Source organism: Cupressus sempervirens, chromosome 3 (assembly GCF_028749045.1).
Source record: "Cupressus sempervirens isolate cs-2001-9-10 chromosome 3, ASM2874904v1, whole genome shotgun sequence".
Lineage (NCBI taxonomy): Eukaryota > Viridiplantae > Streptophyta > Pinopsida > Cupressales > Cupressaceae > Cupressus > Cupressus sempervirens.
This window is the reverse complement of record NC_143120.1, coordinates 710,841,293-710,856,792: the sequence shown is the minus strand read 5'-3', so window position 1 is coordinate 710,856,792 and position 15,500 is coordinate 710,841,293. Positions and strand designations below refer to the sequence as shown.

Genomic DNA, 15,500 nt, shown 5'->3' with positions numbered 1-15,500 from the left:
TTATCCCCATTTGTCGAGCTCTTCCATATTTTTATCACCACCCCCATCTCTTCCTCTCTTCCATCTTCCTACTACTAATAATTTTCTCATATTTACCTCCCCATTTCTCTCTCCCTAAATCTTTGTTGGTTGCCCCACCTCTTTCTATCTCTCTATATCAACCTCTATCTATACCTCTTATTCTCTCCCTCACCTTCTCCCTCAACAATATATCTAGTTCCTCCCTTTTCCTCCCCTATTCTTCTCTATCCATCCTTATACCTATATGTCTCATCCCCTTCTCTCTCTACCTACATTTTCCCCTCTATTCCCCCCTCACCCTCTTTTTATCTCCCTTTCTCTCCCCATTTCTCCCTTCCCTTCTCTTTGTACACACATACAATCCACCTATCTCAAACTCTTTATTTGTTTCTCTCCCTCTTCCTTTCATACTCTCTCCATATCTCCATATCCCTATCTCTCCACTTTCTTCATAAATCACTTCATGTCCATCTTTGTATCTTTCTACATCTTGTTCTATCCATCCCTTTATATATTTATTTCTCCCATTTTAATCTATTCCTCTTTCTTTTCTTGCTCTCTTTCTATGAACTTATTTAGATTCTAAGATTTATTTCACACTTGCCAATAGTGGCATGTTGTGATGGTTAAGTTGTTGAGTTGTTATCCTTGCCATCAAGGTTCAAATCCAATAAGGATGAGGTCCCCTGTTTGTGGCCTCACTTAGTCGACCATTACACACCAATCTATTCTCTTCCTTACAAAAACCTTCGAGGACAATGAGTACACTTCAATTCTTCATTTTTAGCCGTTAGGGTCCGTTTGGTTGCTGGAATAAGAATAGAAAATTTAAAATACGTTTTCTATTTTATGTTTGGTTCATCACTTCGAATAGGAAATAGGAATAAGTATTTTCATTTTACCTCTAAAATGAGCTTATACCCATTCCAAAGAATAGCTGTTATTGGAATAGCCATTCCTATTCCCAATATTACATGCCTACTCTCCATTCCTGCCTATTAATTCTTACTCTCCGGAGCTACTTACTTTAAGGCTCCCTCCGGATTTCAGTCACCATTTCCCCAAATCGAGTGGGAATCCGTTTTAAATCACAATGTCCAAAACCCGGTTGCATCAGCCAAACTTTCGATAACGAAAGAAATATGTATCTCAATGTGCTAAACCCTAAAGAACTTAAAACCACTGCAACGTCTAAATCCTACAAAAATCAATAAACCTTGATTTTTCAAACATTTTCTCTGCCATCTGAAATTAATGGCTTCTGTGGGACTTCGTTTTCGCCCTAACCTAAATTACTCCGTAAAACTCTTCAGAAGTTTCTCTTCACTACAGAGTTCTGCAATTAGGGGTTCTTCAGCATTTCCTCGTACCCATAAAACATCGTTTTCATTTCATTCCGAAATCTTTCGTCCTTCTTCTGCACTGTTCCCTCATGTTATACGATCTCATCAAACGGTGCGGTGCAAGACTACGTCGGGGTCAGGGTATTCCCCGTTGAACGACCCGTCCCCAAACTGGAGCAACAGGCCGCCCAGGGAGACGATTCTTCTGGATGGATGCGATTATGAGCACTGGCTTATTGTTATGGAGTTCCCTAAGGATCCCAAGCCCTCCGAGGATGAGATGGTGGCCACCTATGTGAAAACACTTGCAGCTATTGTTGGCAGGTTAATTTTTCTTTTAATCTGAAAAACGTTAGAAACATTTTTATGGATTTAATTATTCATTGTTGAAGCCCTTCAAATCCTACTCTAGATATAATATTTCAGCTGGGCAACGGAAATAACTTGGTGTTCTCATTTTTCCTATCTATTTTTTTTCGTGTTTTGTGAAAACTCCTTAAAGCCATGCGTTCAATGGAATATTTCAGCCAGGCAATGGAAACCGTTCGAACTCTAGCAATACCGATTTTGTTTTCCGTTGAAATCACAGTTACTTGTAACAATAAATGAGAAGTGGTCACGTTATCGTTGTGGATTTCTCCGTAATATGTAAATTCCCTATTGAAATTGACGAAATATCTTATTTACCTTGCAAACACAATAAAGGATTGTGCTCGAGACTTTGGATAAAAGCTGTGTTTTCTTTTGCATTCTGATCTATTATAAAATTAAATGTAAAGAAGTACCAAAAAACTTGAATGTATGTTGAAGTTAAGTTGGCGGCAAAGCTGAATTAAATGAAAATAACTTTCTGTAATCTGATTCAAGAAGTATAATAACCTTCCAAACCTCTTCAACATACCCATTGCATACCACAATCTGTTCTCTTCCTTAAAGAACCTTCGAGGACAATGGACTTTAGGTCTTCATCTGTAGCCGTTAGCGTTAATTCTTATTCTCTGGAACTAATCTATCTGTAAGGCTCTCTTATCTCTGCCTAGGATTTTTCTAATTCTTAGCTATCATCCCTGTTTCACCAAATTGAGTGGGTATCCATTTTAAATCACAGTGTCCAAAATCTGGCCGCATCAGCCAAAACTCTAGATAACAAAAGAAATATGTATCTCAATGTGCTAAATCCTAAAAGAACTTAAAACCAATGCAACTTCTAAATCCTACAAAAACCAATAAGCCTTGATTCTGCAAACATTTTCTCTGCCATCTGTAATTAATGGCTTTCGTGGGTCTTCGTTTGTGTCCTAACCCAAATTTCTCCATAAAACTCTGCAGAAGTTTCTCTTCTCGACACAGTTCAAGTAGGGTTTCGTCAGCATTTTCTCATACCCTTAAAACATCATTTTTATTTCATTCCAAAAGCTGTCGTCCTTCTTCTACACTGTTCCCTCGTGTTATACGATCTCATCAAACAGTTCAGTGCAAGACAACGTTGGGGTCAGGGTATTCCCCGTCGAACGACCAGTCTCCAAACTGGAGCAACAGGCTGCCCAGGGAGATGATTCTTTTGGATGAATGCGATTATGAGCATTGGCTTATTGTTATGGAGTCCCTAAGGATCCCAAGCCCCCTGAGGATGAGATGGTGGCCACCTATGTGAAAACACTTGCAGCTGTTGTTGGCAGGTAAATTTTTCTTTTAATCTGAAAAATGTTCATAACATTTTTTGGATTTAATTATTCAATGTTGAAGCCCTTCAAACCCTACTCAGGATATAATATTTCAGCTAGGCAACAGAAACAACTCGTGTTCTCATTTTTCCTATCTATTTCTTTTCGCGTTTTTTGAAAACTCCTTAAAGCCATGTGTTCAATGGAATATTTCAGCTAGGAAATGGAAACCCTTGAAACTCTAGCAATACCAATATTGTTTTCCTTTGAAACCATAGTTATTAGTAACAAAAAATGATAAGTGGTCATTTCTCCATAATATGTAAACCGATTATTGACGATGAAATATCTTATTTACCTTGCAAACACAAAAAAGAATTGTGCTCGAGACTTTCATTAGTTCAAATGTTATTTGTTCAAGTTCCTGCCTTGGTGAATTTTCTATCTTCATTTTTGTATTGAAGTTTGAGTCTTGATGACACAAGTTTTGAAAACCATAACTTTTGACTTGGGCGTCCAATTTGTTTATATAATATGAAAATCTTGTGAAGGGATCTACAATGGCACGTTTTTGGATTTTGAACCTTTCCAAGGCCTCTAAGCTCTTCAATTTTTAGTTTTAAGCCTCATTAGATTTTTTTTTTTGAAAGAAAAATATTATCGCATATTGAGGTGACTCTTTTACCAATCCCTTATTTTATCAATTTTGCTTCTTTTGTCCAATTTTCGTGTCAACTTGATCAAAATGGAAAAAGTCTTGAAACACGACTCCAAATGGAAACAATACCCCGGAAAATGTTGTGTGACTATTTTATGCTATTTTTAGGTTCTATATGTTAATAATTTGGTAACAACAGAAGACATCATTTGTACTTGCAATGGGCTTGCTATCCTTTGTTGATGATCAGTTATCCTCAAGTTTGATCAGATTGGTTGTTTCATACTTTTGTTACTTTTGTGAGCTATTTAGTGTTATCATTATCTGGTTTTATTATTTTATTGCCATTTAGTTCGTTCATCTCTGCTTCCTTTGTTCTTCTGTATTGTTGTTGCCTTCGTGAGTATATTTCGGGATAGTTGTTTTAGTGTTGCCAGATCATTTACCTCTGTGTTTCACCTCCATGTAATGGTCATTGATTTGAGGCTTCATAGAGTTTGAAAGTGAAATGACTCTTTTAACTGTCATTGTCCATTAATGGAGCACAATCATAATCGTGTTTTAAGCTACGTTGTAATTACCGTGCTTGCTGGCAATAGTCGTGTTGTGAGCACCCTCTATTATCATCTAATGATATTGTATCTTGCATGAAGGTTCAATAAAGCTACAGACGATGCAGATTGATGGAAGACAGAATGACACGAGATGTAACTACTGTTGTCTCTTTGTCTACTTTGGTATACTTCGGTATTAATCTTTCTTGGTGATGTCTTTGCATTGCAAAGGTGTGTGAGTGTTGATTATTCAGGTGGGAGTTGGTGTGATAGTATTGTGTCTACAACAACTATCATTGGGTCTTCTATGTCTGCCTTTTTGATATATTGACCTCAGACATACATACTTTTGATATATTGACCTCAGACATTATATGTATGATCAATGTATGATCATTTTGTTGTGTCAAACTTTAATATTAAGTATCTCTGAGGTACATATGGAGTTGCAAGTAATGTAAATGTGAGCAACTGTTGCTTGAACTGTTAAAAGGCACATTATTATTGATTGTTAAGAGTTAACAATCTGTGATTAGATTTATTTTTTAATTAAGCTTGAGAGCATTGTATTTAGATATTTGGGCTTTCAATAAAGGATTAATTTTTGGTCTGCCTGGTTTTTTCACCCTCAAGTGGAGGGTTTTCCCAGGACTAATAATTGTGTTATTTGTTCTGGTGTGTTTTTGAGTTTCAAAATTTTGTTTCTCTACTTTTTTGGTTTTAAATTTAACACAGTATTAGAGCAGGTCTAAAGAAAAGATCCAGAACCAGAATTCTTAAGCTTTGAAATATTTTTTGCTTGTCTCCTAGCAAAATTTATTTCAACTTCTTACAATGGTGAATGAACAAAAAGTTGAAGGCAGGTTGGATGGTGCATCCAACTTTAGAGTCCTTATTGCTTTCGAAGAAAAGATCTTCTCAACTGTGTGAAGTCTGATGTAGTTGAACCTCATGATGACCCTGAGAAAGCTCAATGGAGGAAGAACAATATCATGGCAAGAAAGATATTGATTGATTTTTGTTAAGGATCATCTAGTACCTATTATATCTATAAGTTGAATTCAGCTAAAGAGATGTTTGAGAGTCTTCAAAGTTTCTATGGATTCAACTACACTAGCCATAGCTCTAGCTTTGAGATGTCAACTCCTAAATAATAAAATGGCTAGAGGAGAATATGTTGTATCTTCTTCATGGAGATTACATAATTAAAGGATCAACTAAATGCTATTGGAGATTCAATTCAGAACAAAGACCTGGTTATGATGGTGTACCAAGTTGTTAAAAATGTTGAAAATAGCTCTCCTCACAGAGAATCGAATAAAATTTAAGAGGGCTTCATATTTATATCAGCTCTTTCAAGCAATGTTCCTATTGATTGTGATACTTGGCTAGTTGGTATTGGAGCTTCTTGCCATAGTACGAGATACCGAGAGCATCTTTCTAATCTGATACAAAGGGATACTCATTGCAAGTTATTATTGGGGATGATGCTTGTTATTTTGTGAAAGGTGTTGGAGCTACACCCTTTCATTTAGATTTAGGAATTCCTCTTCATCTGAGTGATGTACTGGTTGCCCCTAGAATAAAGAGAAATCTGATTTCTAATTCTGTGTTGGAAGATAAAGGATACCAAGTTGCATTTGCTGAAGGCAAAGTTCTTGCATGGAAGAAAAACACTACTTTTAAGATAGCTTGTGAAATTGGTGTTCATCATGACAGTCTATATAGACTTTTTGCTTGTCCTATTCAATCCTTAACACATGACTCCATTAGTACTAGTTAGCTATAGTACTACCATCATCTAAATTATGATCTCTTTCCTCCATGGAGAAGATGGTTATTGGCTTTCCAAAGTTCAATCAAGAACATTATGGTATCTGCAAAGGTTTTGCTCAAGGTAAGAACATTAAAAGTCCTTTTTCATAATAGTGAAAGTAAAGCTAAAGAAATTTTAGAGCTTATTCATCCTGACTGATGTGAACCTATGTCTATTGCTTCATTAAGTGGTTTTCGGTACTTTGTGACTTTTATTGATGATTTCTCATGCAAGACCTGGATTTATTTTTTGAAAACTAACAAGTCTGATGAAGTGTTGTTGAGCTTTAAAGAGTTCAAAAGTCAAGTTGAGAATTTGTCTGATAAGATGATCAAAGTGTTAAGGGCTGACAATGGGTGTGAATATACTTCTGGTGTCTTCCAAAATTTATGTATTGAAGTTGGGATTAATGGGCAGGGTGTGTCCTTGACAAGAAGAGCACCTCCAATTGTTATTTCAACTTAGGTTCAACTATGATTTCCTGGTGTAGAAGGAAACAATCATGTGTGGCTCAAAGTACATCAGAAGCTGTATTTGTTGCAGCGTGTGTGGCAGCTCGAGAAGCAGTGTTGCTTCAAAAGCTTCTTGTAGGATTGTCTGGGCAGGTTTTGGAACTAATTATGATACTTTATGACAACCAAAGCTGCATGAAGCTTTTGGTTAATCCTGCTTTCCATGATAGATCCAAGCATGTGGAGATCAAGTATCATTATTTAAGAGACATGCTGAAAGCAATTGAGCTCAAGTACTTCTGCATTGATGAGTAGGCAATTGACATTCTCACCAAGCTACTTCCTAGAGTGAAGTCTTCCTATTTTTGAGATAAGCTTGGTATTGTGGAGAATGATGCTCTTGGCTAAGAGAGAGAGAGTCTCAACTCCAATGATACTTATTTCATGTAATCCGTTTTTCTCATAGATAGAGAAATTTGAGGTGAAAGCCCTTGTAATGCATTTTTCTCTACGATAGAAATTTGAGGTTGTTACATCCCAAATTTTGATCTAATTGAAATTTATTTATAGCCGTTGGATTGAATAGATTTCCTTTCATAATCATGTGAAGAGAGTGGTTAAATATATCAATTGTATTCATTATGTTAATTGTTTAATGATGACGGCCGTTATCCATTTTTTGCCATGTGATGATTAGCAGTTGCTTGATTTTGGAATTATGGTTAATAATGAAATTCCTTATCTACATTAAATGTTATTATGGATTTATCATGGAACTTGTTATTATCGTGGAAATGTTGCACGGGTGGTTGCAGGAGAAGATGAAGGGGAGAAGCATTGCAGAACGAAATCAACGGAATGGGATACTAGCTTAGTCCAATTATCGGGTTGATAAGGATGACCTTTAATTGTCTTGGTAAGGACCTAGCGACTTGAACATCAGGGTACAATCGACGGATCTGCATGAGCTATTAAATAAACATTTAAAACATTAATTATTTTAATTAAAAATAATGCATACCTCAAATTGTTTTGATTGACTTTTCCACCACATCATTATAATGTATATTAATGTACGTGCACATAGATATAGGAATAAAGGTGACACCATAATATTATATTTATAAATAAATAATATGATGCCACCTCATAAGTACATCTATGTGCAAGTAGATAAATGTATTATAATTATCCTTGATTTATAACCTTCAAATCTTTTCCCATATTTATTCAAATTCTTGCTAGTAACCGATAAAGCACATTTGGCATATTGGTGTTCAAGAAGCCAAGTTCTTTTTTTTAATTTACGGCTTTTTGGAAGCCAAAAGGTTTTTGAATACTTCTTTATAATATGAAGCCGTGAGAAACCATGGGCATCATTATTCCATTGATATCTCTGCATTATTCCACCAATATCTCTGCATTATTCCACCGATATCTCTGCATTATTCCACACGATATCTCTTTGCATTTTTTCTTGCAACAATTTTGCCATTTCATTAATACTTTGCTGAAGACGTGATTGGTAATCACATTGAGAGCTGCGCCTGAAGTTAATTCTGTGAAGGAACTGAATATTAACGTCCATCCAAGGCTCCAATACTTCTGAACTTACTAGGTTATGTGGTTGACTTACCATATCTAATTGATTTATAATATATTCTTTTTATCAGATATCACTACATTGTAATTACAATAGTAAGCTACAGATTCTTGAAATGCCGTACATCATCCTTGTTTGATATCATCAAATAGTTCCTCCTTAAGTTAGAACTTCTCATGATAGGTTAATACCAATTATTCATGATATGATTTCACATCTTTATTTTACTGCTGGATGTCATGGTATTTATTTTCCCAAGATTTTCTTTCTCAGGTCACAAATATGTGATATGTTGAAAACATGTAATGTTTTTATATCAAGTTGGGGATAAACAGACAAAACTGATTGCTCTGAGTTTTGAACACCTGGGACTCATCGGCTGTATAACCATGGAAAAGGTGAAGAGGTGAGATGAAAATCTGCAATAACATAGAAATAAAAGTCAGAGATAACAATTCTAAATTATTTTAAATCATTTTAATAGCTCATGCATGTTCATACTTATTGTTCCCCTGTTGTAAGTTGAGCGGTGGTGATTGGGTCATTGAACCCATCCAAAAATCTTGGCCAAGGTCGTTAAAGGCATGTTTGCCATCTATGATCATTTGATGTCAGTAGTGCCAGTTATTCAGACATTTTCGTCCATAACTGTGCGGACATTCTAAACACCGAAATGCTCAAGTGGCTGGATTAAATATCGCAAGCCTGATCCTTGGGTAGGGAAGGCCTTTCTATTGAATAGATTGTATGGAGATGAATATGGTCCGAGGTTGGGAGGTTAAGCCTAAGTCAATGCTTATCCTTTTACTGAAAGTCGAGGCTTGCACAACTAATTAAAGACTTCACATATTTTCCTCTTTCCACTTCATGTTATGCATTTACTTTACTTGTATGCAAGGAAAGATAAAAAAATCGTTATTTCAATTAATCATTAATACAATTTTTTTGTTGAACGTTATTACAATTATTTTAGTTTGGTTTTGTTATCTCAAGTTAATCGTTAGTAGTTAAAATCAGTTAATGTCTCATGAAAAGGAATTCAAGATATTTTGTTTCAATAATTAGTTGATGAAAACTCTTTCTAGAGCACCTTTATTTTGTTAGGAAAATCCATTTGTTATAGAGGTGAAAGCTGTGTTCTCTTTCCACTCGTGGGAGTAGTCATACTGGATGTTATGTTGAGAGACTCCATGGCAACATAATATTGAGTAACTCTGTGATGTGAGCTTGTGTTTATTTCACACATGGGAAAAGACCCACATGTGTTTATTTCTGTAATGCTATAACGTTGAGAGAATTTGTGTTAAAGTTTTTTTTTTAAACACATGTGGGTGTAGCCATTGTGTTTGCCATGTTGAGAAATTCCATGACATGGAAATTTGTAAATGATATCTCCTTTTCTAAGAGGGAGTGTTAATGTTTTGGTAGCACCAAGAGACATTATTCATACTTGCGATGGGCTTTCTATCTCCTTTGTTATTAATTTGTTGCTCTCAAGTTTGATCAAAACAGTTGCTTCATACTTCTATTACCTTTGCGAGCCTTGTTATTCACTGTTATCATTATTTGGTTCTTTATTTGTAGTGTTGTTTAATTGTTTACCTTTGCTTCCTTCTTTCTTCCGTATTGTTGTTACCTTTGTGAGTATATTTTGGATAGTTGTTTTATTTGTGCCAGATCATTTACCTCTGTGTTTCATCTCCTTCATGTGATGGTCATTGTATTTGGGACTTTATAGAGTTTGAAGGTGAAACAACTCTCTCATGACCATCATCGACCATTATGGAGTGTCATATTTCAAGCTACATTGTAATTACTGTGCTTGTTGGCAATGGTCTTGTTGTGAGCACCCTATATTATCATTGATGATATTGTATCTTGCGTAAAGGTTCAATAAATAGAAACAATATGGGTTGATGGAAGACAAAATGACATGGGATGTAATTGCCATTGTGCCTTTTTGTCTACCTTTGTATTAGTCTTTCTTGATGATGTCTTGCATCGCAAAAGTGCGTGTGTTGATTATTCAAGTGGAAGTTGGTGTGAGAGTATTGCATTTGCAACAACTATTATTTGGTCTGCTAGAGTCATTACCGTGTTTGCCCTTTTCAATATTTTTGCTTCAGACATTAAGTGTATGATCAATGTATGATCATTCTGTTGTGTCAATCTTTTATATTAAGTATTTGTGAGGTACATAAGGAGTTCTATGTATTGTAAATGCAAGAAGTGTCGTTGGAACTATTAAAAGGCATTCAACTATAGATTGTTATGAGCTAACAATCCCTGATTAGATTTATTTTCTGATTAAGCTTGAGAGTATTGTATTTAGATTTTTGGGCCTTCAAAAAAGGATCGAGTTTTGGTGTAGCTGGGGTTTTCACCCTCAAGTGGAGGGTTTTCTTAGGACAAATAACTGTTTAATTTGTTCTAGTGTGTTTTTGAGTTTCATAATTTTTCTAGTTTTCTCTTTTTATATTTAACACTATATATCTTATATAGTGTAACTATCATAATGGACTTGGAAAAAGCTACAGAAAACTAGAAAAAAGAAGAAAAAAGCATAACATTTCTTTTGGGTGATGCAAGATTGCTCCTATACCCTGGATGCTTGTCCATCACTCTCTTAGAGGTAAGGTTGTTCCTCTTAGGGAGTGGATGAAGCTATTAATAGATTAGTTCCTTTCCGCAGCTAAAGCACTAGGAACTTGAGATGGTAGACAAATGGCTAGTGTGGTAGGCTTTGATTTTTGTCCATGACAAAAATGGTCGGCTTTGATTTTTGTCCATGACAATTGCGCTACAAAATTGGGTCTTCTTGCTCCATAGTTCCTATATCCAGCTTTGCTGCATTAGAATAGCCCTTCAGAGTGACAAATTTCTTCCATTTAGTGCAAATTGTGTTAGCAAGAGTAGGATCATACTTCTTATCGATGCACCTAAAGAACCTTGTGTTCACCTCATCATTCTAAATCAGTGTAACTCTACTAGGCCTAAGCATGTGCCACTTCAAATTCAATGCGTAAACAACTTAATGCAAGGGTGTGCTTAGCTTGTACCATTTGCGTTGAATGATTGGCTGAATGTGCACATTGTAGAATGCTAAAGTGGGGTCCCTTGCACAACCACCCCCATCTAGTTAGGTATAGAATTGATGCACTCATACATCTCTATAAGGTTAGGTGCATTCCCATCCCCATATCTGATGACCTAGAAAACCATAGCAATGATGGAGACAATATATTTTGCTTTACTCCAATATAGATCACTCTTCACGATATCCTTCACCCTCTTCCCTTGCCTTAACTTAGCTTTACACCATCAATTCCACTCTATATTCATGACCACGAATTGCAGTGCGATCTTAATCATTCTTTCTAAGAGAATGAAATAGGATGCATATCTAGTCTCAACTAATTTCAAGAAGTCTTTCACAAAGCTCCTTAAGAGTGCATGTGAATTGTGGTTGCAGATAATCATTTGCAAATCTATCACATTGCTGACTACTCCACTAATGTAGTCAATCTTCCCCATGTCCTTGAATGCATTGTTGATGCCATGCACACATGGAGTCCACCGAATATATTTGTACGTTGCCTCGATAAGCTTCCTTGCAACTTTGTACACACTTATTGCATCTATTACTACTTGAACCATATTTTGTGACCCAACCTCCTCAATAACCTCTCTAAGGACCTCAAATTGAAAATCAACATCTTTGTGATGCTCAATACAATCAACTACCTTGAGAAAGTATGAGCCCTTTGCATGTGTAACCTTGACTTTGATGAGTGGATTATGCATAATGTCAATCCACCCATCCATAACTATGTTGCATCTAGACTACACCCAACATTCCTTCACCTTTCCATTAAAACATTGATCTTGGAATGGTTCTTATCTAACATTGTGGTCCTCAATTTTGTGTTCACCTAGTGACACATATGATGACCCTCCCCTTGCCACCATTCATATCATCTCCTTATAAGGAGATTGAGCTACACGAAATGAGATGCCATTGACATCATCTATCTCATCCTTGAGTTGCACATCGAATAATTTAGCCATGGCATTTTTTGTTTGCCTTTATCCTATTGTAATCTAGCCACAACACTCTAAGTGGATGAAGATCTTGATATTGATCTTGCTCTTTGATGCAATGTTCAAGTAGAAACATGTCGGTAGCTCTGGCATTGTTGAACAACATGAATGTGCATCCTACGAGACATAGTAGTAGGCATGGCAACTACATTGTTATCAAGAACACTTTGTTCATCTCAATTTTGTAATGGATATTTGCAACTTGTTCCAAAAATCTACATGAAACCACACCTTTTCCTCAAATAAAGAGGAAGTAATGCATTAACTCTAATGATGTTGCCAAAATATTCGATATTGCACATGTTGCATCTCCATTTCCTTGTACTACCAACTCTCACCGATGTGCCTAGGATTCTTGTTGCAAACTGTTTGAGAGGAGCTTAGGATCATAAAGACCCTTAGCAAACTTTGCTTAAAGTTTAGAGGGACAATCTGTACCATAGGTACAAGACTTAGACTTGGCTCGAACTCAATAGGGGTAACTCGAATCAAGACTCGACAATTGAACTCGGTAGGACTCAATAAAGTGGGAACCCAAGAAATTTAGAGAGTTTAAAGGATTTACAACTTGTTTCATGAACCCTTTATTAAGAAAAGCTTAAAGACGCATTAAATCATTAATAGAAGCTAATTTGATCACATACACAAGTACACATTGACCACATAAGTATAAATGCAACTTCTAGCTAAAGGAAATAACAAACTTAGATATATAAGATTATAAATAATAATCAAATGTATAAAAAACTCATAGAATATGAAGTCCATTATATCAAATGCTTCAAAATCAAACGTATATCAAAACAAAACAAGTCTACGACTAAGAAGAGCTTGCATCTTTCTTGTGAAGGTGTCTAAGGTAGGTCCTCGATGATCTACAACCATAGTCTCTGCTTGTGACATGCCACTCTCACCAACATCAACTATGTCTATGTTTGCTCGTGATTGACCCTCCCCTTTTGCCATGATTACAACCCCAACCTCTATCTGTCTAGCTGATCCACTTAAGGTCCATAGCCTGATTGATCCAATAGATTCAAGATTGGCCTCCTCTAGTGTGATCAAGGTGGTGTCACTGTCCAAACTATGCCTTTGTCTAAGCCAAAGGTTGTAATGAATTGTAATGAATAAATACTAGATTATTTAACCTCTTCACGGTTAGTCTATTGTGCCTCTTGGAGTGTATGTGCTCAAACATATTCCATTTGCGCTCACAACCCGAAGTGTTACATGGGTAGCTCAATATGCGGAAGGCAATCCTTTGTAGGTTTGGTGTTTTAGGACCAAACATTTGCCACCAACTATTTGAGATAAGGAAAAAAAAAGAAGTTAGTCTAAGTTTTAACTTTAAGACTTGAATTTATATAGTCAAATTATGCACTTAAATGTATTTTAACTTTGCTGTAATTTTATCCGACTGGTTCTGCAAATTTGACGAGAGGAGAGCTCCCCTTGTCCATTATTGAAGGCCTCTATCTTGGGGAGGATATTGTTCACTCATCAGTAGCCACCCACTCTACAAGTTAGTAGAGCCCGTTAAGAACCTTCTCATCCGCCTTGAAATCAAGGTTGAAATGCAATGTCTGATTAATGTAAAAAGAGGCTGCGTGGATGGGCTTGTGAAGTTGGAGTTGTGCCCAAGGGGCCCAAAAACCTGGCTCATCAAACATGCAATCTGCCTCATCAATCCCTGCTGTGGTTTTGGCATAGGATTGGTAGTCCACTTGTCACCAACAAACATACACCTCAAAGATGCATTCACAGAAGCAGGACTGTGATGCAATGAAATTTGTGACAAATCTTGTGATTCTAGGATGAGCCAGCTCCTTTTGCCTTGTATATTGTCTCATTACGGCAAGGACCCATTCACGATTGTACATAAATTTGCAAATGTTTTTGGCCTTATCTGCACATGGCTCAACCCTTGGAAACTTGCCAATGTCCTCCAATATAAGGTCAATGCAATGAGCAACACATAGAGACCTAAATATTCTTGGGCGTTTCTCCATCAAAAGTTTACCTGCAACAACATAAGTTGCTGCATTGTCAGTCACCGCTTGAATTATGTTTTCTTTACCCCCTCACCAATGACTCCCTCTATGGCCCCACATAGGTATGTGGTATTTTTGCAATGTGCAAAAGCATCAATAGACTTGAGGAACATGGTGGAACCTGAACATAAAACAAAATCAATGATCAAACAATAAATCATAAATTACAAATGTTGATCACTAGATCAAATTCAAATTATTTAATGCATTTAGGGAAGTAGAATGATCAATCACCTCTGCAAGAAACAAGAAAGTTTAAGAGAGACTTATTCTTCTTATTGGTCTAACCATCGGTCATGATGGTGCAACCTTTTTTGCTCCAAAACACATGGTTTTGTAATTTGTCTTTTACATCATTAACTGATTCTAACAAAAGTGGGCCACTTAACTCAGTATTGTTGTGAACCCCGCCCCACAAATGGTAACAACACCTATCACGCCTTGCCAATATGGAGTCCTGTTACAAATAGGTTAAATAAGATAAATATGTGTAATAAAAACTCATTAGATATCAAACTATAAATTTTAAATTAAAACAAGCAAATGAAAATAATTACCTTGTTGCAAAAAATGGAATGTTGCAATAGCATCAAAATTTGGCATTTTCTTTTTTCAGCAGCATCATGCACCTCTATGTTCGAGGCATGCTCTGAATGAGAGTTGTGATCCAGGAGCAGTGCATGACTCAAAATATGAATTCATCCTAAATTTCTGAACTCTAGGACTAATGTTAATAGTGCCACTAGCACTAGTAGAGCCTGTAACAACTGCAGAAGCACAAATAGCTGCAGGAACACTAGGATAATATGGAGGCATGGAAGAGGTCTCTCCAACACAACCTCTGGCTTAACGGGAACAGATACTTGCCATCTTCTTTCGTTGCCTCTTCTTTAATTCCTTTAATTCTTCAAAAGCTTTAAGTGGGCTTGGCAATCACAAATAGTCTTGCGGGGTTCTTGCTTACATGGATTAACATCATGGCTGCATATTTTGACAATATGGTATTTCAATATGTTGGTGCCACCATGATAAATTTCTTTACAATATTTGCGTTTAGTACATCCTTTTGTTCTACCTGGAAAATATTTCGGTTTCCATGCTTCATCCTCTTGATCTATTTTAGTGGCATTAGGCTTAGGCTGAGGTCTAGGAGTGCAGACATTATGATAAAATATGGTTGCAAAGAGCTCAAGGCTGCTGCAATAAGACATTATTACAGCAAATTAACATCTGAAGG

General features: G+C 36.3%; 1 protein-coding gene across 1 annotated transcript in view; it reads left to right on the top strand.

The window, feature by feature from the left end:
- The first annotated feature begins 1,050 nt into the window (after positions 1–1,050).
- The window catches only part of LOC149568738 (multiple organellar RNA editing factor 3, mitochondrial-like), a 43,175-nt gene continuing 28,725 nt past the window's right edge, over positions 1,051–15,500 (top strand). Inside the window, exon 1 of the mRNA XM_089821621.1 lies at positions 1,051–1,688. Coding sequence (XP_089677747.1) covers positions 1,276–1,688 — 413 coding nt within the window. The 5' untranslated portion in view covers positions 1,051–1,275. The remainder of the gene's footprint in view (positions 1,689–15,500) is intronic.